Genomic DNA, 20,860 nt, shown 5'->3' with positions numbered 1-20,860 from the left:
GCGCTACCTCCTCTCCTCCGCTCTCTGGGGCTGAGGGGATCCTAGCGATTTCAGGCTGCACGGGTCAGGCCAGACCCGATCACTCAGCTCTGCTCTGTTCCCCATCTAGAGAGCCAGCAGTGGCTGGAGGCGCTCTCTGCCACCACCCTGGGGGCCAAACCAGCCACAGCCAGGAAGGGAGAAGTGGGATGAGGCTCCATCCCTGCTCCATCCCTATAGGGCCCACCTGCAGATGCTGGCTGACTGGGAGGGCGGGACCACCTGAAGGTTAGTATCTGTGAGCTACAACTGAGAAGCTGTGAGCAGAGGAGTCAGAATCTGTGAGCGATTGCTCACGTGCTCACATTAGCGGGAACACTGGTTTCAGGGTTTATCCCCTATAACCCAGAGAAAAAGGAAGGTGCTCCAGTTTTTAACTTAACCTCACTTGTAAAAAGAATACTTTTTCTTTTAAGCTGACTTTTGCCTATCATGAGAAGAGAACTGTCAGGTCTACAGAATAAACAAAGGGAACAAGGAAATGGGACCTCTTATGGGTGGATGCTATACAATGGCAGAAAGAGGTAACTGGGGCAAATGTGTGCAGCAGACACATTCGCAAGGATGTGTGTATCTTGTGTTTTAGTAGCAGCCTTCCAGTTCAGTTGTCTGCACCACGTCTTCCCATTAAGTAAATCTCATTATAGATTTATTTAATTTATTTATTTATTGTATCATATTTATATTCCGCCCTCCCCGCAAGCAGGCTCAGGGCGGATAACAGCATTAAAAACATTTAAAACATTTCATTAAACATTATCATAAAACATTAAAAGCATTGTATAAAGATATTAAAAATAGCAGCACTCTTTTTTTTTTTTAGTGGTGATTACAGAAAGTGCAGCAGTGCAATTGAAACATGGCAGTAGCTTCAGAACAGTGGTGGGCAGCTCTCATAGGGAGGGGAGTAGATGTTATATCCTCCAGCCAGTGGAGGATACTGCCTACTTTTGGATTATTTATTCCGGGGAGGAGCAAGGAAGGCTGATTAAGAAGCCAAACCCCTACCTAGCTGATCCCTGCAACATTTCTATACTAACTTAACTTGCTTGTATGGGGCGTGCGTGCTGCTACTGAGAGAGCCAGTGTAACCTAGTGGTTAGAATGTCAGACTAGGATCTGAGAGCAGAACCACAAGTGACAAAAGGCACAGATTGGACACTTGTCTGCTTCCCTCAAGTTTTGGCGGGAAATGTAGGCAGCTTGGCGGAATGTTGGACAAGTGACAGTTGAAAAGTCCATTGGACAGCAGTCAGAGAGCGAAGCTACGAGACCAGGATGCCTACATTTCCCATCAAAACTTGAGGGAAGCTGACAAGTGTCCAACCTGTGCCTTTTGTCACTTGTGGTTCTGCTCTGAGAGAACAATGTCTGAAGCTCTACTTTGCCATAGAAGCTCACTGGGTGACTTTGGGCCAGTCACACACATTCAGCCAAATCTATCTCAGAGGGATATTGTGAGGATAAAATGGAGGAGCGGAAAATTATGTAAGCCACTTTAGGTCCCCATTGGAGAGAATAAATGAAGTAAACAAATAAATAGATACTGATTGGCACTGTCACCCATAGTGGCCAGTTATGATACTTCCTTGTCCCACGTCACTTGCTGCCACTGGCACATTTGTGACAGTAAACTCTCCTTTTATTGCAGTTTTGTCAGAGTGGTCTTTTTGCTTGGCTAAAAATCAATTGGCAGCGTGAATAGCCCAGTCTAACCTGAGCAGTCTAACCTGAAGCAAAGCAAGGAAAACTGGGCTTTCTCTGCATAGGAAGGCAATGGCAAAGCACCTCTGCTCCTCTCTTGCCTTGAAAGCCCATTGAGAGACTGCCATGTTTATTGTGACTTGATGGCACTTAATTATTGTTAATCGCTCACCAACTGTGTCCTCTGCTGAGGAAATAGCTGTCATTCTTTGGTGATATCAAAAAAAATAATATATTCTGGAAATTAGTTGATGAGGCACAGCATTCCTTATCAATATTTTTACAAAATCTTCCCTTTCCCCTTTGAAAAAGCAATAGTTGAAAGTGGATCATGAAAGCCAACTGTGAGCTGTTCTTTAACACTCAAAGCCAAGCTACAAGTGACGAATGACACTTGCCTGGCAAGCGAACAGACTCGCGTGTATTCCTCCCTGTTCACTTGCCATTCACTTGTGCTCCACTTGATCAAGAGGAGTGCAAGTGAATGGCAAGTGAACCGGGAGGAATACACGTGAGTCTGTTCGCTTGCCAGGCAAGTGTCATTCGTCACTTGTAGCTTGGCCCTCACTTCTGTTAGGTTTGAAAAAAAGTATATGTGGACGGAGTACATCAGTTTACTTTGGGGGGAAATAACAACACTCAGAAATAAGTGGACATTTAGTGGTCGGGCTGCACTCCAGGGTTTAATCCATGCCTTGACAAATTGTCTTTGTTTGTAGAAGCCAACCAAAAAATGTAGGAGTCAGACTCACATTTCAGCCTGCAGGGTTATGGATGACCTATTTCCCAATGATTGCTACCACAAACAATTCTAGATGCCACAATGAAATTTCTAGGCAGCATGGTGATCTGGCGGCTGGGATTTGTCAAGCCCTGGCCGAGACAGATCTTAAATCAGAAGGCACCTGTTTTCTATGGAGCATCTTATACAGTGTGTGTAAATACCCGCACATTGTGTCCTTGTGTACAAAGTACACAAATGCACACTGCTGATTAGGGTGCCTGTACTTGTCGCCCACATTTTGCCTATGATGATGGGCATTTTGCCTGACTGCTCAGTAATATTTGAAATTATTTGATAGCTGAACTCTAAATATAGAAGCATTGAATCCAGACCGTTTGGATACCTGAAGTTCAATTGTTTGTATCCGTTTCAGCCTCAGCCTGTGTACCCATGTATGTACATGGTAGTGGAGAGTGCCCTCAAGACAGAGGGCCAAGCTACACATGACGAATGACACTTGCACAGCAAGTGTATTTCTCCCTGTTCGCTTGCCCTCCACTCAATCCACTTGCTGTTCAAGTGTCATTCGTCATGTGTAGCTTGGCCCACAGTTGACTTATGGCAACCCCTGGTGGGGTTTTCAAAGGTGGTTTGCCATTGCCTGCCTCTGCAACCCTGGTCTTTGTTGGAGGTTTCTCATCCAATTACTAACCAAGTTCAAGCCTGCTTAGCTTCCGAGATCTGATGAGATCAGGCTCACCTGGGCTATTCAGGTCACGGCATTTATGTATATATTTAATCAGTATTATGTCAGGTCTTTTTTTACTGTTCAGAGACTCTCAGGAAGACTTATAAAATGAAGAATAAAAATCCAAATAACAAAGCTTGACCTAATAACAATAAACAGTATGAAAATAAAACTTGCATGAGAAAACAGCAACTTTTTTTTTTTTTGCTATAAACTTGGTTCATATTTCATAATGCACGCTGGGAACAACTTTCTTTCTTTCTTTCTTTCTTTCTTTCTTTCTTTCTTTCTTTCTTTCTTTCTTTCTTTCTTTCTTTCTTTCTTTCTTTCTTTCTTTCTTTCTTTCTTTCTTTCTTTCTTTCTTTCTTTCTTCTAAAGCTACAACCTAAAATACACCTTGCTAGAAAGTAATTCCTTTTGATCTCAGTTGGGCCTACCTCAACCCTTGCATGGGATTAGAATATCACCCTTTTATCTAAACTATCCACCTAATGTTTTAGTTCTAAACATAGTCAGTAAGGTTAAATCTCATTGAAAGAACTTCTAAGGTGAAATTTGGATATTTACACAGTTGTTATGGTGGAGGAAAGATCAGAGTGCTTTGCTTAAAACTATGTGAGAGGTGGATACTAGAGGTGAGCATGAACCAAAATACGAACCAAAATTCGTCATGAACTGGGCCAGTTCATGGTTCACGAAACGGCAATTTGTCAGAGCCCGTTTCTGACGAACCATCATGAACTTTAGGCTGGTTCATTTGGTTCGTTTTTGGGTTCGTCACTGCAGACAGCCTGGTGCTGATCAATCAGTTTCCTAGGCAATGGGGAGGGGGCTTTCTGCACCCCTGGAAGCGACCTGCTGCTGCCCCGGAAGTGATGTTTTCATTAACCAAACTAACTGGTTCGTGAACCAGGGCAAGTTCGTGAAAGTTCATGGTTTGTGAAATACAACAAACCATGAACTGCACAATTTGGTTGTTTCCCGGTTCATGCCCATCTCTAGTGGATACCACTGTGGGTCACCTTGCAAATAAATGCATGATTCTCTCTCACCCCCCCCCCCCAACTGGAGCGTTAGTCCAATGTGTCTGTATTTGGCTTGAATAAACATAATTAGGACTGGGCTGTGCAGGCTGCATTGACCTAAATCATCTATCATCTATATAAGAAGCATTTTCTATTCATTTTGTGTTTCTGGGGTTTGTTGAAGAAGACAGCATAGAAGATATTACAATTCCCAGTTAGCCACGCTCCCTGTTAATCTTCTAGTATGCCTCTGCCCCTTATTGTCAAATGGATGATTCTCCCTACAAGCATTAGGACTAAAATATATAAAATTTAATCCTTCAAATAAGCTATCAGTGTTTACAGACAGACAATATTTTTGGCCTTAGCGAATACTGGCAGTCTTGGTGATAGCGCTGTATTTCTTATCAGAGAATAATTCACATTTAAAGAAGCCATTCTTTCTGCCTCTCTCACTCTCAGGATGCAATTATACTTTTGAGTGATGGCGCATATTCTGTTTCTCATACCAGCTTCTTGTACTTTCCTTTTTCATTTTGCTATACTAAGTTTTCAGTCAGGACCAGCCTTCTCTCCCTCCATCAAACTAGGGCCAGGAGTAGGGTCGTCAGCCCCTGTTTGGGGTAGCGATCTCCTGCCCTTTCCTGCCACCACCCCCACTCTTCTAGTGGTTTAAGCGCCTGGAGCATGTGAAAAAATTGTGCATGCATTCTCTGGAGACCTCTTGGTGATGTCACTTCCAGTTTAAAACAGAAGTGACAGGGCCAAATTGGTCCAAACATAGCAATTTCACTTTGTTGGGGCCGACTTGGCCCTGCTGAGTCCCTGTCACTTCTGTTTTAAACCAGAAGTGATGTCATAGAGAAGCCTCTGGAGCGCACACTCATAAGAAGAGAAGGACCTCCCCCTTGCCTGGCTCCCCGTACCCCTACTTTAAAGATAAATGGGTTGGCAACCCAGCCAGGAGGAGGCATTGCCTGCTCATGACAACCCCATTGCTACTCACTAAATAAGTGCTGGTCTACTCAGAAGACCAGTATGGTTTTGGGCTTGGGTGCTGAGCAGTTCATTCTTCTGTGTCACTACTTTTCACCACCCTTTGGTCTTCCCTTTCTTAACCTAATAACTTTGCTGGATTGTGAGCAAGAAGAATTTAGGGACCAGCAGCACTGTCTAAGGTTAAATATCTACACCTCGCCCCCATTTTGGGGCATCTCTGAAGCATTAGCTTGATAATCTACCTGAAATCCACCATATGCAAAGGAAGAATATAATGCATGGATTCTGAATTGGAGGGCACTCCTCTCTTTGAGATACGGGACATCTGGAAGAGAAGTGCAAAATTCCAGGAAAGAATATGTTTTTGAGGGAGGTGGTACCTTCCTCCCTCACTGGACAATCCTGGGTGGATTGAATGACTTGGAACAATGGGCTCTCTGAAATCCCTATTGGGTTTGTGGGACTTTACTGCTCCATCATGCTGGTGTGATTTGGGAAGTAGTGAAAGAGCATTTGCTTCATTCTTATAATGTTTCCTTGTGCATGGGCTTAGGAGAGAGATGGAGACATCCTCTTCTATTCCTTTTTAAATGCGACTGTTAAGATTAGTACCCCAATCTGCAGATCTGTAAGCAGAAGGAGGAATCACTGGCACATGATAGCATATATAAAAGGATGTGCCGGTGAAGGAACACTTGATGCTATGATTGGCATGTATATAAAGGAACATTCCCCAGCTTGGAGTAGGCTGCCATACAATAGAGGTTCCCATGAACTGGTTGCTACTGCTACTCCCTGGAAGTAAAAGGGAAAGTGAAGAGAAATTGAATAAATTCTTTGTCATTCTTGTCTACAAAGATGCTGAACAGATAGCCACTCTGGAACCACTATTTTGGGAGTGAGGGCGGGGTGGGGTGCATGTGAAGAACCTGAATCAAGATGGAGCTGAGGAGATAGGGCTATAGGACTAATTGACAAATTTAAAAAGTAACAAGTCACTGCCATCAGCTTAGGACGGCATCAGCTTAGATATTTAAATTAGATATTTAAAAAATCAAACATGGAATTATTGATTTCTTAAAAATGACATGCAACCTTACTAAAATCAATGTTGGTACTAGAGATGGGCACGAACTGGGAGAAAAACGAACAGCACGGTTCGTGTTTTTTTGCATTTCACGAACCACAAACTTTCACAAACCTGCCCCGGTTCACAAACCAGTTCGTTTGGTTGGTGAAAATATCACTTTCGGGTCAGCAAATCATCGCTTCCAAGTCAGCATAAGGTCACTTCTAGGTCAGCAGATGGTCACTTCCGGGTCAGCAGAAGGTCTGCAAAAAGCCCATCCCCCATTGGCTAGGAAACCGATTGATCAGTGCCAGGCTGTCTGCAGCCTGAACTGAAAAACGAACCAAATAAACCGTCCGAAAGCTCATGGCGGTTGTTTAGAAATGGGCTCTAACGAATCACTGGTTCGCAAACCACAAACCAGCCTGGTTCATGCCGAACTTTTGTTCATATTTCGGTCCATGCCCATCTCTAGTTGGTACTTGAGAACTGGATAATAAGAAGCATAATGTCAATTTTGCGTAACAATTGTGAAGGGATACAACATTGCAGACCAGTTAGCTTAGCCTAAAGTTTGTTGGTGGAAAGCGTTATTTCATTCTTTAAAATATTAGTCAACAACAACATTATTCAGCATACAGAGAACCAGCTCCACTGAGGAAGAATTGCATGCCATTTGAATGGGTAAGTTTTCTCACACCAGGTCTTTTGGAGAATTTGAGAGTGTTAAGACACCTGTGAGTATGGACGATGCAGTAGACATGAACTGGGAACATACAAATGAAGAACTTCTTCACATGTATGGAGTTCACTGCCCAAGATATGAAGGCTGCACTAGCTCAGATGTCTTCAAGAGGAAATTATACAAATTCATGGAGGCTGTTTTCAGCTGTGATGCTGAAATGAAACTTCTACACTCAGAGGCAGATTGCTGCAGTTGCATTTATTCATTTTGGTGCTTTCCTCTTCTTCTTTCTCCTTTTTCAAAGGCTAATCGCACATTTGGCTTTGTTGAGGACTTGAAGACCTATTCAGAGGCTTGGCTTCGGATGACGGAACTTGTTGAAAATAGTGACAACTTCTTGATGATCAACCAACTGCAGGTTAGTGAATTTAGAAGACAGACCAGACCCTTTCTGAGATTCTTAAATGATAATTTGAAGCTTCTCTTTGCATTTCTTTTCAGAAAGCATTATAAGGAACGTTTAATAGCAAAGATTTAGGGATGTCCTGTATACAACCAGCTACAGCACTGAGGGGAATAAAGGCAGAAGAGCATATGTTAGCCATAGTGAATTTTGTACTGCCTTTCTGCAGGTTTTTTCCCCCAAATGTCACATGTACCCTGCAGTGTGACTATCTGCCCCTTCTCACTACCCAGTGTTCTTGATGCTCTGCTTTCACACAATACGCAGCTGGCCAGCAATATCTGACCTGGGTTATTCTTGCTGACGGTGGGTAGGTGTATTGGTCTGCTGAATTTAGGATTCTTCAGGATCCACGGTGTTGAGGAACTTGAATGTTTTCAGCTAAGGCCACAGGGATGGGAAATCTGAGTTCTCTGAGCAAACAAGAGTTCCCAAATCTAATGTTTCCAATGTGAGTGTCAGTCCCTGGCAGTGAGGTCCCTCAAGCTCTCCACAGTTAACACTCAAGTGTTCCAGTTGAAGTAGCTTTATTGAGATTCATACAGTACAGGTGTTCACGCAAAGGTGGCGATTTGCAGAAGTGACAATTCAAACAAAGGCATAACTAATTATAAGGCAACTTCCCTTTGGGGGTCTGTTGACATCCTGGTACGAAACCCCCAAAGAGGTTGCATGGAAACAGATTAATTTAGACCAGGGCTTTTTATTCTGGGAAAAGAGGTGGTGGAACTCAGTGGGTTGCCCTCAAAGAAAATGGTCACATGGCTGGTGGCCCCGCCCCCGATCTCCAGACAGAGGGGAGTTGAGATTGCCCTCCACACCGCTCCAGCGGCGCGGAAGGCAATCTCAACTCCCCTCTGTCTGGAGATCAGGGGCGGGGCCACCACACATGTGACCATTTTCAAGAGGTTCCGGAACTCCGTTCCCCTGCATTCCCCCTGAAAAAAAGCCCTGGTTTAGACTACATGAAGTACAAAGCAAAATATCCCAGTCTCTGGGGAAAGATACAATGTGCGCTGCTAGCAGCTCTCCTCCAAGGTCACCTGCTGGAAGAAGTGAAAGTACATCTTTTCAACAGATATAGGAGATGCCGCCTGGCCCTCCTGCAATTAATATTAGCGGTTAAGACACTCTCAGATGATCCACACAGAATACAATATAACTCTGGCAAACAGCATTGACCAGTACCAAATGCAGAATACAATCATGGCAGGTATGCTGGCATACATGACAGTGAGATCATGGGGATGTGAACAGGAAAATCAGTGGACTGTGGGCAGGAAGGGGTGTTTAACCTTTCCCGTTACTGCAGCTTTCTTTCCCGCGAACATCTCTGTATTCTGGTCTCAGAGTCTGGCTAAGAAAATGAAAGGTTTAAAACAGCCAGAGTGGAACGTAGGGGACTGTGGGAAACCGGTAGTGGAAGGATTAAACTTTCCTTCTCATCCATTGGTTATCTTCTTCAAATGTGCTTCCTTCTCCTGTGTTAATGTTACAAGGTAAATGTGGGATTCAGAACTTTTTCAGGAACACAGCTAGCATCCCAGCGAGGGTTACCAGTCCCCCACTGGGGGAGGGGGATCTCCAGCTCCCACCCTCTGCCCTCTGCCACCGCTTACCTAGCTGGCAAGGGGAAAAGGCAGGGGGACTTGCATCCTGGAGCATGCTCCTAGATGGCATGGTGTGCTCCCACATGCCACAGTGGTCCAATTTGGGCATCAAGTGGGCCAGTTGGGGACCTAAATTGGCCCACTGCAAAGTGCAGAGGCTCTTCAGGGCCCTTCTGACAGGGCTCCCACACTCTGCAGTGGGCCGATTTCAACTCCAAATAGTCCCAATTTGGCCCACTGCAGGGCATGGGAGTACTGTCAGGAGGGCCCTGGAGAGCTCCTACACTTCACAGGCCCCAAATGGGCCAAAATTGCCCCGCAATGGAACACGGGATGATGACCTTGCACACACTCCAGCTCAGGAGTGTGTGCAAGCTTTGCTACTACTAGACAAGTAAGTGCCAGGTCTCCCTCCTCCCACTGGGAGGATAAGGGGACCTGGCAACCCTAAAACTCATAGCAAAAGAATCTCCTTAGCTTCAATGCAATTTCACCTATTGCCAAAGCATGGGTATAGTTAGAGTGCTAGTGGTGTTGAACAAGGCAAGCTCCAGTAGAAATGTCAAGGGAAAAATTGATTTCCCCTATCCCCAGAAAGGTCTGATACTTGTAGCAGTAGAAAAGGTGAAGTGTCTGGGGTGGGGAGAGGAGAGCCAGTAGGTCAGCCAGAATGATAGGTACTCAGGAATCATGATGGCAGAGATGAGTAACAGGACTATTTTCCCCCTATGTGGTGAAACGGGGCCTTTCCTCCCACTGGTAGACCCCGCTCTGCCTACCCCTCCCTTTTCCGCCTCTGGCCAGGCACCTGAAGGGGCTGTTTCCCTTTCCTGTCTCCAGGTAGTTGCTGCCACCACTGTCCCTGTATGGGCTCCTGGTTAGGCAGGACAGTCTCCTACTGCCCCCCCCCGCTAGTGGGCCCAAGCGGTTGGGGGACTATGTGGAACAGAAGAGCTCTCCTCCGTCATTAATTCCAAAACACATTTATTGAACTTCTAACTATATACAGGCAAATATACAGTGAACAGAAGGAATAATAAAACAGAAACAGAAACCCCTACTCTATCTCCCTCATGCCCTAATTAGATGTTGTGTAGGGCAGGCCCGATCCTTTGACACCTGGGGTTACACTAGATCTACCTCTCCCCTCAGAGCCATCTCTCCCTCCACTCTCCTGCCACCAACTGTCACCTTCCAACTCCCCTCCACCAACTGACTGGCTCTCCCTCCAACCAAATTCCATTCCAGAACTGGCCCCTCCCCTCTGCAGCCCATAGAAAGTTAACTCCACCAACAGAATGGCGTTTCTCCACACCCTAATTTAAATGACACCCCCTAAAAGAGGAATTGCTCTCTAGAATCTCATTCAGTCCGAGCTGTTATTTCCTCTGGGAAGCAATGCATGCTAAATGCTTCTGCATGCTCATCTGAGTGGGAATTGTTAATTTTCTTTTCTTGTGGTAGCCTTCCCTCCTCTGGAAGGGAGATGCTGAGTGGCCTTTATATCTTTGCAGCCTTATAAATCCCAGCCATTTTTTTTCACTTTCTTAGACAAATGGAAAATGTCCTTTCCTCCATCTTTTTATCCAGAGGAGTTAGCTGTGTTACAGTGCAATCCTAAGCAGAGTTACACCAGTCTAAGCCCATTCATTTCAATGGGCTTAGACCAGTATAACTCTGCTTAGGGTTGCTGTTAGTCTGTAGTAGCAAAGAGTCCAGTAGCACCTTTAAGACTAACCAACTTTATTGTAGCATAAGCTTTCGAGCGCCATGGCTGCCTCTGATGAAGGGAGCTGTGGCTCTCGAAAGCCTATGCTACAATAAAGTTGGTTAGTCTTAAAGGTGCTACTGGACTCTTTACTATTTTCCATCTTTTTAGGGGAATTTTCAGAAACAAACTGATTGACTACTGGTCTGAACCAGCAGAAGTCTTCTTATGTTCTTAAAAATTTTCCCTCATTCTGACCTTGTTACACTGTCCCGCCCATGTCAGGGTTCCAGCTACAGGCGTATGGGTATCATATGCTATATAGGTAACCGCTGCTATGAATTCACTTCTCCTTCATTTAAAAATACAGTTTCTAAATGACAGTTTGCTTTATAGTGTCTAGTACAGGTACCTTCCTAATGGTATGTCTCCCTCTGCATCCCCATGTTGCATCCGCTGTGCTGACTAAATTTTAGCTTTGCTGTGTTTTATGGTTAGAAGCTCAGCAAAGCCATCAATCTAGGGGGGCAGGAGCTGGAGTCTGTTGCGCCTTCACCACTCCTCAGTATGTGCATTGGCTGGAGAGTTACAGCTCTGTGGTGCCATGCTGCATTGGTTTCACAGTGATTCTCACTGTGAAACCTGTTTGGGATCCCGAGAAAAAGGCTGTTCCTTTGCTCTCGTCCGTGATCTAATAATAAAAAAGCAATACAACACAATAAAACCGACAGGCAGGGATGCGTGACGTATGGTCGGCTGTGCAGCCCACGGAGGAGCAGTGCCGTCTCCCAGCCCCCTCCCTTGCCTTTTAAATCTTTTGTTTTAGGAGGCTCTGCAGAACCCTTTTGTAAAGAACTTTGTGGAAAGCCAACTGCATTTGGATGTGGGCGAGCTGATGGCGAAGTTGCAAGTGTATGGTAAGTATGCGCCAACACGCAGGCACGCTGAATGCATCAGCTTGGTTATCCGTTCCCATCATCAGCCAGTTTGCCGCAATACCTGTCCTTATGAAAGGAGCCATTTTATGAGAACGCCCCATGTCCTCAGAGACGAAAAATGATGCCTAGCTGTGTGGAATCAAATCTCATAACGTAACTGTTAATCTAAACCCAAATATCTGGAGGTAGTCAGGGGCAAACTGCCTTGAGCAGGTCTAAATAGCTGGCATACAAATTTTCCAAAGAAATTTGGGGTGCTAAAACAGCCCTGGAGCAACCTGAGCCAAATGGCCCCGCCCAAAAGTAGCCGCCAAGTTAAAGGGACAGTCTGCCCAATAGAGGTGACACTCAAAGCATCATCATACGGTACTTTCAAGTGGGCAGCCATGTTGGTCTGTAGTAGAACAGCAAGATTTAAGTTCAGTGGCACCTTTGAGACCAACAAGAGTTTCAGGATATAGGCTTTCTAGAGTCAAAGCTCTCTTCATCAGATACAAAGAGCTTTGACTCTAGAGAACTTATACCCTGAAAATCTTGTTGGTCTTTAAGGTGCTAGTGGACTTGAATTTTACTGTTGTAAGGTGTTTTACATGGTACCATAAGGCATTAGGAGTTACTGTTTAAACCTGTCTTTGAAGATGTCTGGAAATGCTTCCAATGAATCTTTAAGCCCACTTAGCAAGACTCACCAACTTCTTCTTTTTAAATTAATTTTTTTATTATTGACACTGTACAAAATACAAACATACAATAAACACTAGTGGTAGTAAAATAGTGAATACAAACAGCAATGGAACGATGAAACAAACAACGATGAATACAAACAGTAATGAAACAGTGTATAGCACATTGAATTACAAGAGGTTATAACTGGTGGTTATAGATTACATAGAGGATGTACTGAACGATATCTATTATAAATGACCTTAACACAGTAATAAAATATTAATTTAGAGAGTGGACACAACTTATATATTTGCATCAGGGGTCATTTTGTAGAAAAAGAGCTGGAGGAACTCATTAGCATAACACATTAGCATAACTCATTAGCACATGCCATGCCCCTTGACATCACCAGAAATGTGTCATTAATATAACTGATTTACATATGCCACACCCCCTGACATCACCTATCCTGGCTGTGTTGGACCCAATCCTGGCCATTCAGGGCCGAAATTGGCCCAAAACGGCAAAAAGGGGCTGAAAATGGCTGAAAAGGGGCCCAAAATGGTCAGGATTGGGCCGCTGTTGAACAGGTGAGTGATCCACCACCTGTCAGAGGCCCGATCTGGGCCATTTCAAACCCAATCCAGGACGAAATGGGTCCAAAATGGTCGAGAGTCAGGTGGGCGGGGCCACCTGACATGTGACCTCTTTGGGGAACTACCAGAACTGCGTTCTTGCATGTTCCCCCTCGAAAAGAGCCATGATTTGCATACATATGAAAGAATTTCAAACCTGGTAGGGTACTATTATTTTCAAGGTACTCAAAAAATGGAAACCATTTCCCCATAAAGTTTGTAGATCTTGTGAAGTGCTTGACCTGATACACTTTATCATATAATTTCTCCAAAATAAAGTGGTCCCAAATTCTCACCAGCTTCTTTGAGTTGAATCTTTATTAAATATGTTCATAAATTAGCTTTGTTGGACCCAATTTAAATGTGAGGCTGACGAAGTCTTTGCATGGGCTCTGGGTCTCCTTTGCCTAAGGTGCAACAACTATAAAACGGATGCTTTATTTGCACATCTGAAATCCATAGCCTTTGTGGGTGTTGTGCAAGTGTGCTAACTTAACATGCCTGGCTGGTTTGCACATGTTGTGGCACACTTTCAACAAGATGGTGATCCTGTGCAAAATTGCAGGGGACAACTCTTTGCTTCGCTGGCCTCATGTCTGAATTGGATATCATATGAAACCATCTTTGTGCTAACTGAGGGCCAAGCTACACATGACGAATGACACTTGAATGGCAAGTGGATTGAGTGGAGGGCAAGTGAACAGGGACAAATACACTTGCCGTTCAAGTGTCATTCGTCATGTGTAGCTTGGCCCTAAGTGAGACTGATGGTCTGCTTAAAGTGTGGTCCTAAGCATAGTTATGCCCTTCTCCCTCTGAGGCAGAGAGCATCTTGGTGGGTGATTCCCACCCTCTGTTCAGGGAGGCAGGAATAAATCTTTCCACTTCCTGTCTTCCTGGTGAGAGTCACCCATCTCCTCCATTCCGGTGACTCCGAAAGTAGTTAACGCTCTAAACTATCAAACTCAACACTCTAGAAGACACTCAGAGAAGGACCCTCCATAGTAAGTATCCAATGGTCCGTTCTAAATCCATAGAAGTCAATGGGCATAGAATTGTATACGTTTCCTTAGGATTGCACTGCAAGCCCACTATTGTGATCCAGCTTCCCTGGATCTCAGGCAGATGTCCTGCAACTGAGTTAATTTTTAACTTGTGAGCCAGGGGCTGAACTTTGAACCTTCTGCATGCAAAGCACGTTATGCCACAAAGCTATGGTCGCACGTCAGTTATGTTTGGTGGCATCTCATAAGTTATGAGAGGCTGCCAAACATCTGTTTGCTCACGTAGTACATTTGTCTCTCCTTCCAAACATCTCAGGGCTGCATTTGTTGTTCTTCCCCCTTTGTAGCTTCCAAAAAACAATTCTGTCATAGGTTAGGCTGAGCATCGTGATGGTCCAAGGTCCCCCCGCAAGCATCCATGGCTGAGTGAGGAACCCAAATCCTAGTCCAACTCTGTATCCACCACACTGTGCTGAGGTTGAATATTGGCCGAATATTGAACCATACCAAGAATATCTATTGAGAGAATATTTGAATATTTGCTCTCTAAATCTGGAGAGCAGGAAGATTTGAGTCCAGTGACACCTTAGAGACCAACAAGATTTTCAAGATGTAAGCTACTGCAAACCAACATGGCCATCCACCTAAATCTGGAGAATTTGCTGAGGATTGGTTCGAGCAAATTCTTTTCCATTTCATTTGGTTACATGTTATGACTCAATTCCCTTGGTCCTCACAGTCCCCGGGCTGGTTTGCCGCAACCACCAGTGCTACTTTTTTCTCCAAAAGACGGTTTGGAGAACTTCACTATGAACTAGCTACTTATGTAGGGACAGCGCCTGATGTGCAACTTCACATCCATCTTGTTGCCAAGTATTCGAATGGGTATGCTATTGTTGCATCAAGGCAGGGGATGAACGGGAGTAGCCAGTGAAGGAGACAGAGGTTTGCAGCTGTCTCGGTAGGGGCTTTACAGGCATGCTGTTGGTTTATGGGGAACTGTTTTCACAGACCAGTATGATCCGGTTCTAGCCCTGTACTGCAGATATTACAAAGCCACCATAAGTCTCCAACATGCTGCTCTCCCCAGAAAACTGACCTGGTAGCTCATTGCTTGGGGAATTGACAGTCCCAAAACACCATCATTAATACCTCCCATTTTCCTCACCCCTCGCAGAGACCATGATAGAGAAAATGCTTAACAACTCAGCGACGGAGCAGATTAACCTACTGGCGCAGCTCATGGGCAATATCTCCTCCTGTTTGCGGCTGGACCGTTTCCAGCCTGTCGAATCTGTGGAGAAACTGGAAGCAAAAGCTCATGAACTCATGCAACAAAATAATTTCTTGGCTAGTAAGTACTATATGAGAAAATGCCTGAGACCTCAGCAATATCTTTTCTCTCGTTTCTCAACAATATCGTACAGTCATGTCTTGGCAGCAAAAGCAGAATTAGACGCATTGTATTAGAAGGCAATCGTATTTAAAACAGCCAATGTGTTGAAAGCTGAGGGCAAGCGCTAGCTTTAAGACTTCATGCAAACTAGTGGCAAATGAGAACTAGCTTCCACTAAATTTAACATTAATAAGGTTGCGCTGCCTAACTATAATCTTATGTAAAAATTATTTAGGTGAAGGTCTGATTAAACTCAGTTGGAGTGCCTTCCATTCCTCTTCTTAAAATTGCAAAAGGGACTTGTAGCCTATTGTTTATAATAAGGTATTTAAACATTTGCTGTAATCACAGGACCATAAGTGTTGTACTTTAGCAGAATGATGTCCAGATAGTACTAAAAAAAAATCCATTTCCCTGATTAAAGTACTTTTAATTTTCAAGAACTTTTTGAAGATGACGATGAAGACACGTGATATATCTGTGAAAATTTTTAGAACATTTTTCTAAGTGCAGATCAAATGACCTTTGAGCCTCTCCTGCAAACACCTGGTCATTGCTTATTAGGGTTGCCAGCTCCAAGTTGGGAAATTCCTGGAGATCTGGGGAGTGAAACCTGGAGAAACCTGGAGAAAGTGGGATTTGGGGAGGGAAAGGACCTTGGCATGGTATAATTCCATAGAGTCCACCCCCCAAAGTAGCCATTTTCTCCAGGTGAACTGATCTCTGTGGCCTGGAGACCAGTTGTAATTCCGGGAGATCTCCAGCCACTACCTGGAGGCTGACAACCCTATTGCTTATGCAGAAGAAAAAACAGTTGTAATATAAATCACCATTCTGATCAACATTGTTTCTGCATTTGTTGCATTTCATAAACCGCTTTAAGCATCATAAAGGAAAAGGAATGTTGGACTTCTTTCAAATGTTTACACACTTGATATTGATTCTAGTAGCAAGTCTTGTATATTCGAGATTTTTATCCCTTCTGATGGAAGGACACCCCCCTACTTTCCCTGGAGGCCCTCTGATGATGCAGGCCCCAGAAGAAGGCCAGAATCTTGTTGACAATAAATACACAATACCAGGGCTTTTTTTCTGGGAAAAGAGGTGGTGGAACTCAGTAGGTTGCCCTCGGAGAAAATGTCACATGGCTGGTGGCCCCGCCCCCTGATCTCCAGGCAGAGGGGAGTTTAGATTGCCCTCTGCACCACTGAGCAGCACGGAGGGCCATCTCAACTCCCCTCTGTCAGGAGTTCAGGGGGCGGGGCCACCAGCCATGTGACCATTTTCAAGAGGTTCCGGAACTCCGTTGCACTGCGTTCCTGCTGAAAAAAAGCCCTGCACAATACCTTTTTTTCTGACTAGCACGGAAAACTTTTCTCCCTTCTTGAGGCTGACAAGGGTGTCAGACATGCCCTTGGAGTATTCAACAATTTCCAGGCCCTTCTGCTCAGCCTGCAGATGATGAGTTAGAACCAAAGTGTAGGAAAGATTCCTGGGGTAAAAGGTAAAGGTAGGTCTTGATTATCCCTGGGGGCTGGAGTGCCATGCAAGTCAGCTCTGAAAAACATGGCTTCTTCAGCCTGTGGGGTTCTGTTAGATTAAAAAAAGCAGGGATCTGTGCAAATCATGAGGGGAGGTTTCCATCCTTTACCCCCCACCACAAAATCCATGGCTGCCCCACAGCTTCACTGATGGAACGACAGCAGTGATGAGTCTGCCACCCAGCCACCCCTGCCTGTCTGCATTTTCACCCGCTGCTGTTGGGCCTCCGGTCACCACAGCTTCTTTCCTGCATGCCCCCTCCCCCCTGCAGTTTTGCCACTGCTGCTGGTGACTTTCTTTGCCACTCAGCAGCCTCTCCCTGGCAGCAGCGACGTTCACTCTCTGGCCACCTTGGAGTATCACATAGGGTTGTCAGGTACCCCTCACCTCCCATTAGGAGGGTGGAGTCTCTGGCACTTACCTTGTGTACTTCAGCCCCAAACAAAGTGCCGGAATGCTCCTGTGAGCAGCACATTGATGTCACTTCTGGAAGTGTTGTCGCCGGGCCGGTTGGAAGCATGCACGCAGTGTGTGCTTCTGAGGTGCCTTCCAGTAGCGGGCAACCTCCAGGAGCTTGCCCTCTCCCACTGATCGCTGGGCGAATGGTGGATGAGGGGGCAAATCCCCAGGAGTTTGCCCGCCACTGGTGGGCACCTGGGAATGTTAGCTTCACATCCATGGCAGAGAGGCCTATTGGACCTCCAGTCATCATGGCGTCTCTCCCACTTGCCCCGCTGCCTCCAGTTTTGCTGCACTTGCACAGTGAAAAGATCTATGTTTTGGGGGCTTTTTGTTGTTGTTAACCCCCATTACAGAGTGGAGAACCATGGCATCCTTTTTTGCAGACCTGGAAAACAGAGCATATATGCTATATAGAAAAGAGTCCAGTAGCACCTTTAAGACTAACCAACTTTACTGTAGCATAAGCTTTCGAGAATCACAGTTCTCTTCATCAGATACATGGAGGAGGGTAAGAAGAAACTGGTCAGATATGTAGATGGAGAGGGGAGGGGGGAGTAGATGCAACCAGTGGCTTCTGATAATGGGATCAGTTACTTCTGATAATGAGATAACCATTCATAGTCTCTATTCAATCCAAGCCTGACTGAGTCAAATTTACATATGAATTCCAATTCAGCAGCTTCCCGTTGGATTCTGTTTTTGAAAGGTTTCTGTTGAACTACAGAGGCCTTTAAATCCTTGATGGAATGTCCTGGTAGACTGAAGCGTTCTCCCACTGGTTTCTGGATGTTGCCATTTTTAATGTCAGATTTGTGTCCATTTATTCTTTTGCGCAGAGGTTGGCTGGTTTGTCCAATGTACAGAGCAGATGGGCATTGTCGGCACATGAGGGCATATATCACATTGGAGGATGAGCAGCTGTAAGAGCCAGAGATAGTGTAGTTAATGCCATTGGGTCCTGTAATTGTATTTCCTGGGTAGATATGAGGGCAGAGCTGGCATCTGGGTCTGTTGCAGGGTCTGGTACCTGTGCTGGTGACTCTGCTAGCCGATTCATGGTTGCAGGTGAGTTGTTTAAGGTTGGGGGGCTGTCTGTAGGCAAGGAGCGGTCTTCCACCCAGGGCTTGTGAGAGAGAGGCATCATTTTACAGGATGGGTTGTAGATCACTGATGATACGTTGGATGGGTTTGAGCTGGGAACTATAGGTGTCAACCAGTGATGTTCCATTGTTAGTTCCTTTAGGTTTGTCCTGGAACAGGCTGTTTCTGGGTACTAGTCTGCCCTTTCGATTTGTTTCCTCACTTCATTTGGTGGGTACCGTAGCCCCAAAAATGCTTGTTGTAAATCTCTTAAATGGGAGTCCCAGTCAAGAGCATTGGATCAGATACAATTGTAACGTAAGGCTTGGCTGTAGACAATCGACCGAGTAGTATGTTTTGGGTGGTAGCTGGAAGCATGTAGATATGAGTATTGGTCAGTGACACTATCTCTAGCTCTTACAGCTGCTCATCCTCCAACGTGATACATGCCCTCATGTGCCAACAATGTCCATCTGCTCTGTACATTGCACAAACCTCTAAGGATACTAAGGGGGAAATTAAGTGATATGGGTGCACACCTCTGGGAAATAGGAAGATTATTGAATGTGATATACTTTTAATATCACTTCAAAATTTTCATCAGTGTTTACAGAAAACACGGGGAAATCGGTGTGAGTGTGGGGCGTGTGTGAATATAAACTTTTCTGGACTGCTCATTGATGGAGCTTCTGTTCAGTAAGCAATCTATAGTAGTAAATAAGGCATTAAATCTGTTCTAGATTTTGAAACCTGAAATTTTCCTACTTGTATCTGATGATGGAAGCTTGACTCTTGAAAGCTTATACCCTGGAAAATCTTGTTGGTCTTTAAGGTGCTGCTGGACACAAATTGTGTTGTTCTAATCCAGACCAACGTAGCTACTCACCTGAAACTAAATTTTGAAAGGCATGGATAGAGAGACAAAAATATAACACACACAATACCTTTCATAAGGAACAACCCCATGACACATAACAGTGTGCAAGCTTTCCAGTTCCCCAAAACTCTTCATCAGGTCAGATGTTACAAAATAAAAGAGAGGAAAGATGCAGATTTTAAGCCTATTTTTGACAACCCGATGTAAAGACCTTTGCAGGCCAGTTTTCTGGCAGGCAACAAAGATTAAGTTGTCCACTTGCTATAGGCCAGGGGCCATAAAAGCAAGAGGCAATAAAACAATTAAACTGCACAGAAACAATTCCCCAATGGAAAGAGACAAAGAGGCAAGGGCAGAACGTGGCAGTTGTGCTGGCAAAGACTGTCGTTGATGCATTAATATTTGTCATACATTCACATGCATTTTTCCCTTGTATTCTTTGCCCTCGGAATTATGACCCAGCTATTCTAACTGGAGAGCTGAGCCTTGAAAGAGAGCAGCAGGGCACTTACTGAGTGAGTAGATAACAGAAACAAGATTAATATTGGGGACATTGGAGAGGGCTGTGGCTCAACAGTGGAGCATCTGCTTCTCATGTTCAGTCCCCAGCACCTGCAGTTAAAAAGGACCAGTAGCAGGTGATGTGAAATACTTCTAACTAGAGATGGGCACAAACAAGAAAAAAATGAACCACATGGTTCGTGGTTCATCAAATTTCATGAACCATGAACTTTCACGAACCTGCCCCCAGGTTCGCAAACCGGTTCATTTGGTTCATGAAAACGTCACATCCAGATCAGAAAATTGTTACTTCCAGGCCAGCAGAAGGTCACTTCTGGGTCAGCAAAAGGTCTGCAGTAAGTCCATCCCCTGTTGCCTGGGAAACTGATTAATCAGCACCAGGCTGTCTGCAGTGACGAACCAAAAAACGAACCAAACGAACCAGCCTAAAGTTCGTGATGGTTCATCAGAAATGGGATCCGATGAACCTCTGGTTCGCGAACCACAAACCGGCCTGGTTCGTCATGAATTTTGGTTCGTATTTTGGTTCCTGCCCGTCTCTAGTGCAGAGCATTCACAGAGCCAGAGGTCTGCTTGGTAACCATCCTCCTCCTTTGGGACTGATGATACAGCATTTCCCCTTTTGTTGTTGTTTTCTTCATACTAATTTAAGAACCATTTCCCCAGAACTCTTAATTCTTTGGAAGTGGTTGGTGGATGAATTTAGTTTCAAATTCGCATCAACAATTCCAGTGATTCAACATATAAGAAAACCAGGTGCTTTTTACAAAGTATTTGATGGTTTCCTAGAAGATGGAGCTATCAGTTGTTCTTAGCCCAATAATGAAATGGAACCTTCAACTACAAAGGCAATTTACCACTGTGAATAGTAGATACTAGAGATAAATGGGGTGGCATTTTCAACTTTTATGCAAACCAGGAAAACTCCCCTTTTCAATATCAGCCTCCTCCCAGCTTTAAACTT

The 20,860-nt window shown here is 44.7% G+C and overlaps 1 protein-coding gene across 1 annotated transcript in view; it reads left to right on the top strand.

Annotated features, from left to right (window-relative positions):
* ABCA13 (ATP binding cassette subfamily A member 13) overlaps positions 1 to 20,860 on the top strand; it is a 345,676-nt gene that overhangs the window by 111,785 nt on the left and 213,031 nt on the right. Inside the window, exons 26-28 of the mRNA XM_054991725.1 lie at positions 7,298 to 7,411; positions 11,601 to 11,691; positions 15,195 to 15,371. Of these exons, the coding sequence (XP_054847700.1) occupies positions 7,298 to 7,411; positions 11,601 to 11,691; positions 15,195 to 15,371 (382 nt within the window). The remainder of the gene's footprint in view (positions 1 to 7,297; positions 7,412 to 11,600; positions 11,692 to 15,194; positions 15,372 to 20,860) is intronic.

This window comes from Eublepharis macularius, chromosome 11 (assembly GCF_028583425.1).
Source record: "Eublepharis macularius isolate TG4126 chromosome 11, MPM_Emac_v1.0, whole genome shotgun sequence".
Classification (NCBI taxonomy): Eukaryota; Metazoa; Chordata; class Lepidosauria; order Squamata; family Eublepharidae; genus Eublepharis; species Eublepharis macularius.
Note: the sequence above shows the minus strand (reverse complement) of the source record. Positions and strands in the feature narration are given on the sequence as shown.